Here is a 17,500-nt window from a genome sequence, read left to right on the forward strand (position 1 = left end):
CCTGTGACACGCTTCTGCAGTATTATCGTTCACAATATCCTTTCAGGATGAATTACCTTGGAATTGACTGCGAGTGGGTAAATACTAAAGGACAAGTGAATGCCCCTGTTGCATTGTTACAGATTGCAACTCCCATATGTGACTGTTTTCTTGTTCGTCTATGTAAAATGGAGGGTCAAATGCCTCAAATTTTGGAAGAAATTCTGCAGGACAAGACTATTCTTAAGTTTGGTGTTGGTATCCAGGATGATGTGAAAAGACTGTCAGCAATGTTTGGTATCAATGTGTGGGGGTGTGTGGACCTCAGACATGTAGTTCAAAGGTGTCAAATGGGAACAGATGACCAGAAGAGGTAAGTCCTACTGTAGAATTTTTTTTTCTCCCAGTGATTTGAACCACCAATAGTTAGTCTGTAAGTGTCTGACATTTGGTGGCAGTGAAAAAGGATGAACTGAGAGGACCTTCTTCCGGTCAGCAGTTGCTGCAAGTGACAGCATGGTCTATCTGATGGTGCACTGTGGGCTCAAGAAAGTACTTTTGAGTCATCCCTTTTAGCCAAAACCCTAGTATTCAATTTGTGAAGACTCTTGAGCCATTAATGGTTAATTCAGCTACTGGGGGGGAAGTTTCATTTTAATTTTATTTGACACTTGTATAGGCTATTTACATGTCCTTATCAATGAAACGTAACATAACATACTTTATCTAACTAGGTTAGGGTTAGGGTTAGGGTTAGGGTTTAGGGTTTGAGAAAAAACCTTGCCCTGAGTGTGGGAGGTATTATTTATTTTTTCTTTGGAACGCTCTGAGAGTTTCACTTGTTGTAAAGATATCTAAGGTGGAGATAACCCATGTATTACTTTAAAACTAAAAAAGTTAAAAGTAAAATAATGATTTTAGAATGACTTGCATCAGTTAACTGGCAGTCAATGAAGATCATACAGCACTGGCAATATGTGTGAATACTTCCAGCGTAATGTTTGATGTTTCTATCCTGCACAGATTAGTGTACTTAAAATGCTTAGAACTATGGCCAAATTTTTATTCCTTGAATTTTTAGGTTTCAGAGTCACATAGAATTCCATTTCCCGTTTGGAAAAATCTGCATTCAGATCCAGAGATATTTAACTTTAAAAAAATTGTAAAATATGCAAATGAGAGGACTGATGACATCATTCACTCAACCGAATATAACATCAAGTACCTTATTTACCCGCGGATAGGCTGCACTTTTTCCCGGAAAAATGGGGCCAAAATTAGGGTTGCGGCCTATACATGGGTACAAGTGTTTTGACACCTCATTAATATGCAAGAGATCTCACGGTCGTACACTAAATTGATGTTTTAGTGTTCGCTTTCAATTGTTACTAACTTAAAACACATCTAACTAAACACTAAGTCCATATCTTCGAAGAATCTTGATTTTCTCTGGAGCAATGAGTGCATCAAGTTCTTTAAACATGTCTCAGTTGTTCGAAGACGTCCAACACAGCTTGCACGGAATAGCCAATTTGCTTCTCGTGGTCCTTTGGTGAAAGTGATGTTGATAAAAGTGATTTATATGGATTTTAATTTTGATACTTTGTTGTGCAGCTTTTATCCATCGGAAAATTGATCATGGAATATATAACAGTTTTTATTTAGATATTCTGAAAGTTGTAAACAGATAACAACTTGTTTACAATTTTGGGGAACATGTTTAGGAGCGTTACGCTTCATTTTACTCGTGTTTGTTAAAGGTGCAAAATCAAAATAGAAATAGAGCTACATGTACATGTCATGTATCTCCGTCACTTTGCAGCAGAGAACATTGAAACTTGGTGCTGGCTAATAGGTAACACACTGATGGCTATAAAGAAATTGGTTCCCATGGCAACTCACTCTTTTTCAGTCCCCTTCAACATGATTTCAATATTTTTGGTGATCTTTGAGCTAGAAAAGGTTTCAAGGTTTCAAGGTTTTATTTGCCATGATTACATATAATGTATCCGATTTAATAAACAAAATACAAAAAAATTGTAAAAAAGGCGAGGAAGCCCATAAAGAAACTATAAGAGCTTATGGAGCTATGGGCTTCCTCAAATTAGACTAAGAAATTAAGTTTAAGATAGCACTGGGACGTAATACAATATATTATTAAAAAGACGAAAGAGTGCACACACACACATTTATCCACAAAAATACAAAAGCGTAAATACTTCGAAGAATTTGATGCTACTAACGATAAAGAAGAAATCTTTTAAGGTTTTTGCAAAACTGAGCGGTAGATCCAGATGACTTAATTTGACTGTCAAGAGAATTGAAAAATTTAGGGCCTTGGAAGCGGATTGAAAATTTTCGTATATTAGTTTGAACTAATGGAATATAAAAATTGGAATTGGATGAGTTTCATTTAACAAGTTTCATTTAACAAGACCACAAACTCAACCTAACGTATTTATATGAATGCAGGATCATACAGATGAGACACCATTGGCAAGTATCAAAATGGAACGCAATGGTGGCCAGCAAAGCCTTTAATATCTGGGAGGTCTGAAACCCAGTAAGTTTCTATGGTAACAAAACTGGTATGCTCATGTTGTGGAGCACATATACTAGAATCGTACTGCAAAGAATCAAGCACTTCTGATACAAATTGGCTGATACACCCCTGCATTTCTTTTCATCATATTTGATCAAAATTTGGTTGAGTAATTGTGATGTCATCACTTGGCTAATTTGCATATTTTAAAAACTTGACTATCTCTGCAACAAAAAGAGATATTTGAAAATAGTAAAAATAGCATTCTCTTTTTCATACAGACTACTTGTTTATCTCTTAAAATGGCTGAGATAGAAAAGTAGCCCTTTGAGTTACCCCCTTTTTTCAGAGATCTTAGCCTGCATAGCATGGCGGTTTTGGTTGCTAAGAAATAAAGGTGGGCGAGGGCAGAAAAACCGCGAGGAGATTGGGGCGGGAGCAACTGTTACTTTTCTCGCGGCTTGGCCACCTCTCGCCCAGGTCGACAAAACCGCCATGCTACGCAGGCTACAGAGATCTGCCATTGTGCTACATCCTCCACATGTATTCTAAAGGTACGCGTATGGAGTTATTTTTATGTGGTTTCTGGTAAATACATGCAAGTCTTACCTGGTTTACTTCACAGTTCCCAGAAGATGAGTCTTGATGCCTTAGCCAAGAAAATATTGGGTGTTAGAATGGATAAGTCCTGGAGAATTCGATGCAGCAACTGGGAAGCTGCAGAATTCAGCATACCGCAGATTGAATATGCCATGAATGATGCATTGGTTGCAAGTCATATCTTTCTTAGGTTGGTTAACATGAAGACAAGGCACAACAATGATGAAAGAGGCACGTATGATTCACTTGGTTTTTGTCCAGTGAACGAGAATCATTTTGAAACTGAAAATGATTGGAATTCTCAAGGTGGTTGCAACAAGTTTGAACACACTGAACAATCTTCTTGTGTATTGAACAATTGTGATGCGGAGAACATCAAAACAGATTTCACACTGAATCAGTCAGGAGACAGTCCAGAGCATTGCTTGCTTGACCAAGAACCAGCTTTCGAACAACATCTCGATACTTTTAGGTTAGAATCTTTGAAAAATAAGAATCCCACGCAGGAGGGGTTGAATTTTGGAAGTATCAGTGATGATAAGTTTCTTCGTGACAGATTAGCATTAAAAGAAGCTTTGTGTAGTGATTCTAAAATTTGTTATGAAGCTACAGTAGATCTCAACCAGTTTGAGTCACCTGAGATGGACGGATACCTTTTCATGGATGAGGTTACCAATTTTCTTACAGACCCATGCTTTACTCAAAGAGCAGGCTCTCTGTGTCAGGGTGTGGTGGACATTGCATTCAGGGGGAAAAAAAAGAACTTTGTCTCAAACGATGAGGATGGAAAAGATGAATTTAGTTCTTGTAGTGCAGAGAAGCCTCAAAAGCCTTATAAAAAAGGCACAACGAGAAAAACACCACTGTACATGAACTGTATGCTGGCAGCTCCTGATGGATCCAGACTTTGTACTCTGGATCGCAAGAAGGCGGACTGGTACATCGAGAGGGGAATAGGTATGATGTTCAGTCATTTCTTAGTTTTTAACTTTAGATTTGGTCTTTATTCAAAACCTTGTGTTTGGAAAGGAAGTGAGCATTAATTGTACTGTATGATGAAACTGAGCTTGTGTATGATTTCTTTGTGATTGAGTCCACAGGCCCAAAATCCATTTTTTATTTTCTTCAGACGTCTTTGGTTCTATCTCTTTATCTCGTGGACAAAAAGACAAATTTTTGATAACTATTGTTATTGTTACTGTTCATTGTGGGATCCCTGCATCTCCCTTGTTAAGGACTGCGACATTAGTTCACTTAAACCATGTTTTCATGTACTACTTCTTCATTCTGCTTGTAGAACTATTAAACATTCAAGGAAATCTAGACAAACTCTTATCTAAATTTTATGTTTAAAGGGTAACTGACGGCTAGAAAGTCATTTTTTTTTAATACTGTCTTAATACCTCAGATAACACATTGAAACCGACACAAGGTACTTCGAATGCTTTTTTGTGCCTTTTTTCGCTCGAAAAACTGTCATAAATGCCGCTTCGTAAGTCATCCGCCGTAAACGCTTAGAATTTGATCATGTGACCTGATACGTCACACGTGTGTACACCAAGCAAAGTAGATAACAGTAGTGCAGGTGAGAGCAGCTCGAACTCGGGGTCCGATTTTCGGATTTTGAGGCTTCGATGGAAGGCGAAAATAATGAAAGGGCTTTGGAGCTTGTTGGTGAAATCAGGCTCTGGCGATTTGAACTGCCAGGAAGAAATGAAAATAGAGCGCGCGATTCAGAAGAGGATCAAGAGCCCCGGACGCCGCTGTCGCCTCAATCAAGAAAGCGACGAATGGTGAGTGCATTACCTTTATAGTATCTCAAAATCAATCGCGGCTAGATTACAGAATACCCGTCCACTCATTAGCACACGAATAAGGTGCATTGTTATCAAAGCCTCGTTCTTAAAGAGCAGAAGGCAATATGCAAATTCAGTCGCTTATTAAATATAGGAGCGATGAAGTAAGAAGATTTAAATGTGCAGACTCTTGAATTCTATGGGAGCGACGTGTTTTTAAGCTACACGCAATTACCTTCCAAAACTTAGGTTTTAATACACTGAAAATACAAACATACGAGCTTGTGAAGGTGCTTTGGAAGGATTTATTTTTGAGAGTAGTTTTCCACATGATACATGTACATGTTTTGGCGCTTTAGTATTGAATTTGGCGAACGATTGAAGATTTCTCGTCTTTCACTATAAAACGCAACGCAGCAAAAATAGCATTCGTACAGGTACTTAGAATTAAACATCCTCTTAATATTAAGTTATTGTGAACTTCAGTTTTCCCCTCTTTTGTGGTCTTTGTACCTTGTTTATAGCCGAAGTTAAGTTATCTGTCACGTTCGTAACAGTTGCAGTGCTGATAACTGTTCATTTTGGTGAAACTATAAATCATACAACTTGTGTTCTCTATTTCTTCTTTTCAACATCGTGATAAAAATTTTTACTGTACTGATTCTTTTATTACAAGGTGTCAGTGTGGAAACTGGTGTCAACATGGAGGGAGGAAGAGAACATCTGCTGTCAAGAAGTAGATGCAGTGAAAAATAAAAATTTGAGAAATGCAAGGAGTGACAGGCCACACTGATTCCCTTCCTGTGTGAAAACATGTATAGAACCTTTTATAGTTAAGGATTTTCCTTTTTTGTGCAAAATGATTGGTGGTGCTTTGAAAATTTGGCGAAGTAGGGTTTGATTTTGAATTCAATGCCATTTTTTGAGTAAAGCTTCTTTTAAGTTTGACACTGATGGCTGGTATTTTGTCACAAAAGGTAAAATATCTTTTTGTGTTTTGTTATTTCCTTTAAAAAAATTAAGCACTGAGCCCCTCCTTGTGAATTTGATTTCTGATAGTAGTTTTTCTACCGAATTGCGTGGGTTCACCTCTGTCCCGCAAATGTCTTTTAAATTTTGAAATGTTTTCCTCGAAAGTTATCCTTTAGGTGTTTGTTCTAAGGATTCCTGAGGCCTCACTTTGACGAATCCGTTTTTCATGTTTGGCGGGTGACAAGAAGTAAAATGCTACAGTGGAAGGTCTCCGTGGGTTTAAAACGTGATTTTACATCGAGGATTGTTTGATCTTTGAATCTCGTGTCTTTGTCTACGATTGTTTCTAGAAACACAGTTTAGTGTCCTGCGTGACCTCGGAGCTCGAGTCTTCTACACAAAGGGAGTTTTGTTTTTATTCTTCGAGCTTTGTTTACTTGCTCGGGAGTAGGAGACGCATGAATAGAAGGAACTGTGGACTTTTTAAATACTAGCCTAGAGCTGAATCCAGCATTTTTTGCACCGAATCCTTCGTCTGTTAGCTGAGAAATGGTCGCTACAAACGTGACCCGAATGTGGTGACCATCGAACAAATGCAACCACTGTCGCCGCACACTTTCATCAGCTGGAAACTGGTGAAGGCTAACTCCATCTGCTTTTGTTTTGTTAGAAAACATCTCCACACAGCGCTTCCCTGGGTCTCGTTTTTTTCGCTTCAAATCCTGCTGTTTTCCGTCCATATCGTAAATTTCAATGCGGCTTAGAGTGGTACAGGTTTGGATGACCTGAGCGCTATATTGTATATATTTTCTAAACTTTCGATCGTCATTTGAGAAACATTTACGTGCTTATTATTTTCCTTAGCATGAATGTGTCTCTGGTTCGTTTATTTTTTAACCAGGGCACTGCGTTTTATATTTTGGGTTCAAGAAAGTCTCTTAACATGAACTTAAGTGGTTTCCGCACTCAGGGGCCGTCGGCTTGTTTTATTTAGATAAAACACCAAGATGAACGAGCATGAGTAGTTTACTCTTCACTCAGCTGACAGTGGTATACTTTTTGAAACGAGTAACAACGCTTGCGTAATTTCTTCCTAAACGCTGTTTTACCTGGCGTGCAACTCACCTGCAGCTATGAATAGACACACGATCCGTCGCGTTTGGATTATTCAACCTTTTCAGAGGAAGTATTTTATTTCCCACTTCGTATTTCATAGTCTCTAAAAGGTGGCTTATTGGAGAATAGAAGAAACCTTATTTTTTTTCCTCGTAAATTGTGGCAGCGAGCTGAACAGCGAGAGCCGTGAAGTTGTTACTTTCAGATCTACCATGACCCTTTCACTACATTACACACGTGTGACGTATCACATCACGTGACCTGGATCAGAACGTTTTCAAAATGGCCGTCAATTGAGCATCAAAAGAAATTTGTAGAAAATTTGGTTTTGCACAAAATATCTTTTATTTGCTCATTTTGGATTCTTTAACCTAAGAGGAATGTATTGGTTCAACAAAAAAAAGGGAAAATTTTGACGTCAGTTACCCTTTAAATGGTCATGTGCAATAATTTATTTTATTATTCAACTGTATTAGTTATTGTACAAAAAAAAAGGCAGGAACAACACACATACAAAATTATTCCATGATATTGTACAGTTAGTTATTTGTACACTTGGTTATTGTACAGTAGAGAATCGGTTTGACTAAGTTTAGTTTGCTGACGTTGCCCTGCATGCACAAATCTGTCACACGTTCTCGCTTGTTTACAATACATCTGCTAAAAAGTTAGTGCAAAAAAGTTGTATAAGAAATAGCTTATTAGATGTTTTGGTGTGTAATATTGCTATTATTTCTATTCATTGTTTGTATTTTGATTCGCCCTAGTGGGCTTGTCAAAATACAGCACAACTAGTAAAAATACTCAGCGGTACTACACACCAAAACATCTACATTTGTAATAAGATACATGTATTATATAGAGAAAATTTCATTTAATATATTATGAGGTGGAAGCTTGTTGTTTTCTATGGATCGTCCACTCAAGAACTTTCATCATCATCATCATCATCATCATCATCTTCCGCCTTTGTCATCTATGACAACGAACGTCCTTATAGGCCTTCTCACGACGTTTCCATGTTTGCCATTGCTACGCTTAGCGTTTGCAGTTGTTGCCTGTAACTGTTTGGGTGTTGTCACGTCAACAAGTTTTTTGATGCTCTCTGTTACGTCTGCTTCCTCTTGGAGTCTAAATTGTAGCACTGTACATCCACCTATTGTCATTCATTCGCCCTAAGAGACCGGCCCATTGCCATTTTAGTCTTGTGATAGTGGTTAGGAGATCTTGTAGACCCATCCTTTCTTGGATTTCGCTTGCTGTTTTGTGATGTCGATAAGTAACATCGTGCATTATTCTTTCATGTGCTCTTTGTGTTGATCTCAGTTTCAGAGCTATTATTGTCCCTAATTTTGTTTTGATGGGGTGGAAACACAATTTGTGACACTGGGGACATGCAAAGTAATAATTTCTTCAGTTAACCCAGTAAAAACTGAATCACTGATAACTAATTTTAGTAATTAATTCCCTTTTCCTGGTTTCTCTGTTTCCTTCAGCCACCTCAACTTTGGAATACATTTTTTTTTTTCATTTTTAACAAAATTAATGTAGAAATTTTCTGAAAAAAACATTGGTGAAGGAAACACAAAAAAATTAAGCATCCCCTGCAGCTTTCTGTTTAAGCTGTTTTAATCAATTTTGTGGAGTGTTGTGTTTTCAACTTGCAATAACTTCAAGTGCCCAAAACTTGGCTTCAAATTTTCCAGACCATGAGACTCAGTAGATTTACAGCATATCCATGATTGGATACGCACCATGGAATTCGTAATTTTATAGAATTTTGAATTTTTTATTATCAATTATTTTCATTTCTTTAATGTAAGTAAGTGAAATAAATAAAGTTGTTTATTATTATTATTATTATTATTATTATTAGTAGTAGTAGTAGTAGTAGTAGTAGTAGTAGTAGTAGTAGTAGTAGTAGTAGTAGTAGTAGTAGTAGTAGTAGTAGTAGTAGTAGCGGTGGTGGTGGTGGTGGTGGTGGTAGTAGTAGTAGTAGTAGTGTAGTTTACAGTGCTACATGTATTAATAAAATTGCTTCTCTCAGTCTCCTTGAACCGGGGCCAACCCTTGGTCCAGAGGTACCAGGGGACTTTTTTATTTGATGGACAGAAACCTTCTCATTATGTGCGCCGCTCCTAGGAGGATGATCTTTTGCAGCTCATTAATGTTGCTGGTTCCAGGGATCTTTCCTAAGTTCTGGTCCATTCCCTCTCTAATAAGTCCCAGCGCACCAACAATAACCGGCACAGTCTCTGTTCTCATTCCCCACATCCTCGCGATTTCGATCTCGAGATCTTTGTACTTTGAGAGCTTTTCAATGACTTTCGTTGAGGTGTCTCTGTCGGCTGGTACTGATACATCTATAAGTTTGCAACACTGGTCAGCATGGTCTTTGATCACCATATCAGGCTTATTCGTTGACAGTTCCCTATCAGGATGTATCTGCATATCTCAGAGCATTGTGATTTCTTCGTTTTTCGGTAACTGTCTCGGGCTTGTGTTCGTACCACCTGTCTGGGACTTCAACATTGTAATGCTGGCATGCCTTCCAATGAATATATGCAGCTGCCTTATTGTGCCTCTCTAGATAATCACAAGTTCTGGACAGCCAGATATGATGTGATCTGTCGTTTCTTCGTACTTGTGACATATTCTGCATAATGCACTGCTGCCGTCTTTAACAATCTTTGCAAAATAGGACTTGGTAGGGAGGCTTTGGTTCTGGGCTGCAATTATCAGCCCCTCTGTCTCAGCTTTCAGTCCCGTACTTCTGAGCCACTGGTTGGTTTTATACCCATCAACATCTCCTTCCCTTAATCTTTTGGGGTATCTTCCGTGCAGTTCTTTTTCTTCCCACTGCTTCATTTCTATTTCTTGGGCTTGCTGTTTTACCTGTTGTTTTACTTTCTTCTTCTTGTTCTTCTTCTTCTCCTTATTATTATTATTATTGTTGTTATTATTATTATTATTATTATTATTATTAGCATTATTTTTGTTATTATTATTATATGTAGTAGTAGTAGTAGTATTTGTGTTATTATTATTATTGTTATTATTCCACCTTCACAGGCTGATCTTTGCCGCCATAAAAACCTGAGGATTATGTATCAAGCACTTTTCTCAGAATCCTTGCTGTTCCTAATAGTGCAGGCTTTTGTAGGAATGCTGTTCGGAGTGTAATGCCCAGTTTCCAGACCCAGTCGCCTAACTTTCTTGTTACTCCACCTAGGGCACCAGCAATAGACCAATTTCGAAATAATTATTAAAATTCACTTCTAAACAAAAGGCATCATCTCGAGGCTCTGGGGAATAAATATAAGGATTTGTAGTTTATTTCCCAGAACCTCGAGATGGTGCCTTTTCTTTAGAACTGAATTTTAATACATCGAAAGTGGGCTATTATAGCTATTACCTGAGCACTTTTCAAATTCCACATTCTCGTAATTTCTCTCTTCAGGTCTTGGTATTTTTCAACCTTCTCACCCTCTTTTTCACTGAGTCTTGAATCACTGGGGATAGTGATGTCAACAATAAAGCAGTTCTTGTCTTCCTTATCGATGATTACAATGTCAGGCCTTCTACATGTAGCTCCAATAATGGTCACATTGGATACAGGCATCCCACAAGATCTTGATTCTTCCATTTTCCACTGAACTCTCAGGTTTATGCTCATACCACTTTTCGCTCCGCTCTAATCCATATTTCTCACACAATTTCCAGTGGACTTCCTTCACAAAATTGTCATGTCTTCCTTTGTATTCCTTCTGAGCTAACTTCTTACACCCACTCACAACATGATCGACATTCTCAACCACACAATCTACACAAGGGGGCTGTACATATGTGATATTTAACAATTAGACAGGGCTGCGGGTCAATAGCCCATGAGGTGACAGACAGACACAAAAGGCAATAATAAAGTTAGCAAATGCAAGTTGAAGAATATGTATTTGGGAATAAAACGAAAGAAAGCGTCACGCTTTTCGCTACTTGAGGACTATTACTAATAGTCCTCTAGTAGCGTAACCAATTAATATGCAGGATTTGCATTAGTCCACCACATGTAGTTGGGTGATACTAATCATACATATTCTCTCATATTGTGTACATGTTGTTGTTGTTGCTAGTGTTGTTGTTGCTGTTGTTATTATCATTATTGTTGTTGTTATTATTATTATTATTATTATTATTATTATTATTATTATGTGTTTCCATCCACAGTGTACAATCACTGGTGAGTCCCTGTCTGAATGCAACAAGCAGTCTCAGCACTCCAGAAATCTTCTTAGGATTGTTGTCAATCCTAGCAAGAATGTCTTCCGCACCATGCCCAAAGCCCACATTAATCATCTTCATGCAGCCCTCAAAATTCTCCGTAATTCTACCCAATGCTCCTATTACAACCAGAATGACAGTCACTTTCTTCATTTTCCACAAGGCCTTTACATGTACCTTCCTTGCAAGGTCTCGATACTCATTGATTTTTTTCTTCCTCTTTCAGCAGGATGCGACTATCTCCTGGGCAAGCAACGTCAATTCTCTGACACACTCTCTTCTTCTTATCGACCTCTACAATATCTGGTCTATTGCAAGGGAGCGAAAGTCCCAAAATAATGATCTTTGCGTTCTCATTCTCAACAACTGGTTCTGGGCTATGCTTGTACCACTTTTTTCCACTCTATGTTGACCTGTTTGCAGAGACCCCAATGTATTGCTTTTGCAACATTATCATGTTGTCGCTTGTATTCCGACTGTGCTAAATTTGGAACATTCACTCAAGATGGCTGACAGTTTCATCACTTTTTTTGCATAATCTGCAAAGTGAATCCTCTTGTGTCTTGTCAATTTTGGCCTTAATCACCTTTGTTCTCAGAGATTGACTCTGTGTTGCCATTAGAGGACCTTTGGTCTGCTTCTATAGGTGACACTTCTGAAGCCACTTTCAACTGTTCTCTCTCGCTGTTTCTTTCATCTCTCTCAGAAAATGTCCATGGAGCTTCTTCTCTGTCACCTCCTTGATCTGTTCTTCTGTCTACCTCTTCTTAAACTCATCACAACTTTCCTTCGCAGTATTCATTCTTCATTCCTTTCCATGCTGTGGACAGCAGCCTCTCTCCACTCCCAGATACATAGCTTGTGAGCCCTATTATTGCTTGGTCCACACAGTCTTCTGTTGACACAAGTCATCTATAATAATTATATACCACCTCTTTTTCCTGGCAGCTATAATCGCACTATGCTATCCCTTGGATGGAGCGCCCCATGCGTAGTTAGTGTTTTCCGTGTTCTTTTGTCCAATGATCTCAACTCTTCTCGGGTCCATTCAATAAAACTTGCTGAGTACATGTACCTTAAGAGAGAGATAGCCCATGACATTGATGCCACCCAGCTTTGATTGTAACAGCTTACGCTCTCTTCTAAAGTATTCTTTCATTAAGTTGATCTTCATTTATTTTTGCTGGACCTCATCTGCCTCCAGGAAACCCAAGTATTTATAACTGGCTCCCTCTTCCAGATTCTTGATCTGGTTTGCCATCTGGCAATTTAATTCCCTTGGATTTGACAATCTTTCCTGTACACATATGTACTACCAACTTTGCACATTTTGTCACCCCAAAGTCCATCTCTATTATCCGCACTGAACGCTCGTTGAGGTAATATCTGTACTTGGTCTTCCCTAGCATTAGTCTTAACGGTATCATCGAGGCCACAAACAACAGAGGTGATAGGGAATCTCCTTGGAATATACCCCTCTTGATCTCAATTTCACCTCTCATTGTTGAGGAAGAATACAGCTTGATCCTCCATTTCTCCATACTGTTGGAAAGAAGCCTCTTCACGACGTTATCTGCTATCCCAAACATGTCTAGACATTCCTTTATCTGAGAGTGTGGTAGCATGTCATACACCTTTTGATAGTCGATCCAAGCCATAAAAAGGTTCTTCTTGCCAGCTAGCATTCTGCATAATTATCTTGTCTATAAACAGGAGATTGTGGGTCCCTCTAGATCTTTTGCGGGCTCCTTTTTGCTCCTCAGGTAGGTACCAGTAGGCATCTTCAGCTATAATGCTAATGGAGGACGTGATGAGCCTGAAGTTGTGAGCTACACTACCCAAACTTACTTCCTTGATAAACAGAGAGTTCTTCCATTGGTCATCCATAAGGGCACTTTTCCTGCCTCCAAACAAGGGTTGAGTTGTTCAACCAATCTGTGATGAACGCTTTTAAAGTTCTTCAGCAGAATCCCTGGACCAAGTCAGGGTTGGGAGATTTCCAATCAGGAACCTTCTTAAGAATTATCCTAAGCTTGTCCATATTGATTGCTATATCCTCCTGGCAGAGCATATCTCCTCACTCCTCAAATCCTTCGTTTCGCATTATTCTTGTGCACACTTAAGTGTCACTCCAAATTCTATTCCAGAACTCTCTCGACTCTTCTGGATTGGGATGTACTTGTTTTTAATCTGCTTCATTGTCGAGCTCATAATAAAAACTAATTAAAATTGTTATTATTATTATTACAATTATAATAATGATTATTATTTTAAATAGGACATCTTACAAGCCTCGATCCTTACACAGTCCAGCTAAATTTTGAACCTGCGGGAAGACCAGGCACAGAAGACTATTACTACCTCAATTTCAAAGACAATGTTTGTGTTGTGTGTGGAAGTGATGAAAGTTATATGAGGAAGAATGTTGTTCCTCATGATTACCGCCGTCACTTTCCACTTGTGATGAAAGATCATCACTCGCATGATATTCTATTGACATGTCCAAAGTGTCACTGCCTGGCTAATCACCATGATGACCAACTCAGAAAGGAACTGGCGATCAAGTATAATGCACCACTGGGTAAGTTCATATTCTACAATTGATGTAGTATATGGTTACTATGCATGCTCTGTAGTGAAGCTCCTGCACAGAAATTATTTTAGCTTGTCACACAATCTTTTCTCCTCAACAAGCAAGATTTGTTGGAGAGGAAAGGTTGCTACTGTTGGTCTGCTTAATTTGCATGTACATTAAGTTTTTCTGTTTGATTAAAATTAGCTGCTGGGCACATGAGTCATTAAGTATTTGTTAAAGCTTTATTTGGCGAGTTCCAACATTGACATCCACTGTTCGGTAAAGAAGGTATTTTAAGGTCAAGCTGCTTGTGTGCTTAACTGAGTGCATTTAGATGTGCCAGTTCAATCATTGTGAGTTTGGGTGAGAAACCGTCTTATGGTACATAACTTTTGCTTGTTACTAGACCATACTAAAATACTAGGCCACCAAAAGAGTATTGTAGGTGTAAATACTCTCGATCTAACTTCCTTTCAATCAAGAGACAGTATCTACTATTTTCAGGGTTATGTTCAGTTTTTAGCAGTAGAATCAAACACAATATAATTATGCCTTTTTGAGGTGTACCATGAAAAACTAATAGACTATATAGGAGGTAGTATACGGAAAATGAATGTGCAATTCTCAAGAGCGGCAAAAAATTACCATTATGATAGTGACGAAAAAAGAAATTATAACCGAATGTCATCTATTATCACCTTATTAATTATTTTTGTTGGACCAAGGGGGTAAGATTAACAAATTGATGTCACTTTTTCATGCATCTGTCCTGTTATTGATCATGACTTTGGTCATAACATTGTCAAAGTAGCTGTGGATCCGCGAGGCGATAGCCGATTGGATCCGCAGACTACTTTGACAATGTTGTGACAAAATTCATTGTCAATAAGAGGGCAGACGCTTGAAAAACTGACATCAATTTGTTTTGTACAAATTCGTTTCTTTTTTTTATTAATTATAATTTAGTATAAATACACAAGTGATTACACAAAATCGCGCGCTCTCATTGGCTCGCTATCTTGGATTATCAGCTGATAATCACCTCGACGGACAAAATGGCTGCCAGTAGTCCTTTTGCCACTGTAAGTGCAGATGATTTTAGCGTTGAAATGTTTTTTTTTTTTTTTTTCTTTTTTTAAATAAAAACCTGTGTATTTATACTAAAACAATTATTCGCCTCAGGCTCAGTGATTATCGGTGAATATTCACCGATAATCACTTCTCCTTCGGCGAATAATTGTTAAATAAACTATGTGTAAATGCTTTGAGTAGTGTGAATAAAGAATTTGAATTTGAATTTGAATTACAAATTGTTGCTATAATTGCAGTATGTGCCATTTTGCACACTTCCTGTGTGTGCTACCTAACCTACTACAGTACTATTTAAGAGTAAATTAATACTCATCTTTGTAACAGCCCCACACTCTTATTGTTGAATAATATTGCCATTGACCAATGAATAAGTGCGAACCACCTAGTTTCCAAGGTCTCTTCTCCTTCTCTTGGGAAAGGGTAGAAGATAGACCCTGGGAACGAGGCTCAACATTTTCACCTTTCATACTACGAAAACCACCGTTCTGTGGAATTGGTCTGAATTATTGACTGACTGCCACTTCAGTTAAACATTTGGATGAAATTCCTTTCTGACGGTGTGCTTTCGCCGTTAAGGTGTACCGAAACAGAACAATGGAAAGATATGTTTTGTTCTTGTCCAGCGAAGAGGTTGCAAGTGCAACCACGGTCTCGCTGTTACTTCGAGTGTAAGTTTTGTTTGCTGGCCTAAAAGGTAGCATCGAGCACAACACCTCTCAAGGATTTGAACTATTTACAAGTGAAAGTGGGCGGGGCAGTGACTCAGTAAGTCGGGCCCATTCCACAGATCGGTGGTATTCGTAGCAATTAATTTTCCGAGTTCAGTGACTCATAGCCACTTTGATTTTTCGTTTTCTTTAAAGGAAATGCTGCTGTGTGTCGACTTGTGGAAGATCCAGTTCTAAGGAAAGTGAAGTCAGCTGCAAGAGCTTTAAATTATGCAGGTAACAAAATACCAGAGGACAGACGCCAGGAACTGTCAATAATTGTGCAGAAATACTTCAATGCACCCGTTTTAACTCAAGAAATCATCATGCAGGCTGCAGCAATGGAAACCCGTAAGGAAAATGCTAATTTTGTTTCACATGGACGTGAAGTGGTGAAAAGAGTTCGTGAAGAAGGGAAACTACTGGAATTTGAAAAGATGTGGAGAAAGCACTTTGTTGATACCATGCACCCAAAGTACCTCCCACCTTTATGGTCGGTGGATCATCGTCATGAAGCTTTGAAAGAAAAATTAGGGGTTGGTAATGACTCTTTGTAATTCCATCTTTAAGTTCTCTTTATGTAATTAATTTTCTCTAAAGGCTGTGATTGTTTTGTTATGTATCAATCAATTCCAAGAGGGCCCATCCTCCCTCTCCCACCCCCTGGCAAACCCTTGGGCATTTGACCTTTACAAAATGGTATGATCAACTCCCCCCCCCCCCCCCCCCATGTTGCCAGTTTACACCGTCAAATGCCCCACCACTTGTTACAGCTCGTCCTGAGCATGTTGTAGCTGGCCGCTCGTCTGCGTATTCCTCATCTGAGGCGATAAAAGCAAGAACGACATCATTTGAGTCGTCTTCAGAGTCAGGGGCATCACTCTTGTAGTCATCATCAGTTTCCTCTCCCTCACTGCTTTCATCACTGCTGTTTAGTTGACCTGATTCATTCCTGCCTCCCACTTCGGCTTGTCCAGTTCTGAGAGTATTCATTCGCAAGAAGTGTCCCATAATTGTCTTCACTTTGTCATTCTTGTTGCTCTTCTGATGCTGTTTTAATAGCCCATGATGTTTTAAGTATTTGTTCAATTCTGGCACATGGAGCTTTTTTAGCTTGGTGGCATCTTCACACAAATTAGCTCAATGATAACCTTCATAGGACTTTTCTCTTGCCTCCCTACTTTCCCTTGCCCTTTCCTCCAGTCTCTTCTTTTTTTTGAACTCCATGACCTCAAGATCCTGGAGATAGTCAACCACAAACTTTGGTTGCACAATGAATTTGTCTCCAAATCTAGCTACGCTCTCTGGGTCAGACAAAACTACGCTACCACTGGCATGCGCCTCTTTCAACTGGACTCTTGGTTGCCAATCATCTGGATCACGCCCCTCATTTGAGGTCTGTTGATAAGGAAGGTAGTGGTACTTTGGAAGGCAGGCATGATCAAGAAATGGTTTGGGGCATCTCCCTATAGGTGGTCCAGTCCATTCACAACAAAAAGAACAAACTTGTCCTACCTTTACTCCACAAGAAAACTTCAGAAATTTCCCAGAAAAAGCCTTGGTAAGGAGGTCAGTTCCAATTACAGGACTCAAATTATTGGTCTTTGTTTAATATGCGCTTGACAACAACATTTTTATGAATGAAAAGAAAGTTGTTACTATTCAAGACTGTTATTATGGTACGTTCGCTGCTATTATAAAATATATAAAAAGCTGTTGAGAAGTTTTCTTGAATACCCTGGAAATGTTTTAGTATATTTGTTATAAATAAAAGAGGTCAATTTTTTCCTCAATTTGTAAAATCTCTTATCCTATTTTTAATTTAATTTTTTCGTCCAACCCC

At 38.6% G+C, this 17,500-nt stretch overlaps 1 protein-coding gene and 1 long non-coding RNA gene across 4 annotated transcripts in view; both read left to right on the forward strand.

Annotated features, from left to right (window-relative positions):
- LOC137988751 (exonuclease 3'-5' domain-containing protein 2-like) overlaps positions 1 to 17,500 on the forward strand; it is a 28,582-nt gene that overhangs the window by 389 nt on the left and 10,693 nt on the right. For all 3 annotated transcript variants that reach the window (XM_068834710.1, XM_068834712.1, XM_068834711.1), the window contains exons 1-4: positions 1 to 352; positions 3,147 to 4,078; positions 13,562 to 13,864; positions 15,814 to 16,193. The exon at positions 1 to 352 is cut by the window's left edge. In XM_068834710.1, the coding sequence (XP_068690811.1) occupies positions 1 to 352; positions 3,147 to 4,078; positions 13,562 to 13,864; positions 15,814 to 16,193 (1,967 nt within the window). The remainder of the gene's footprint in view (positions 353 to 3,146; positions 4,079 to 13,561; positions 13,865 to 15,813; positions 16,194 to 17,500) is intronic.
- LOC137988757 (uncharacterized) lies at positions 4,661 to 5,690 on the forward strand. Its single transcript, XR_011120826.1, has 2 exons — positions 4,661 to 4,914; positions 5,594 to 5,690. It is a non-coding gene; the product is annotated as an uncharacterized lncRNA (long non-coding RNA).

This window comes from Montipora foliosa, unplaced genomic scaffold (assembly GCF_036669935.1).
Source record: "Montipora foliosa isolate CH-2021 unplaced genomic scaffold, ASM3666993v2 scaffold_426, whole genome shotgun sequence".
In the NCBI taxonomy this organism is placed as follows: domain Eukaryota; kingdom Metazoa; phylum Cnidaria; class Anthozoa; order Scleractinia; family Acroporidae; genus Montipora; species Montipora foliosa.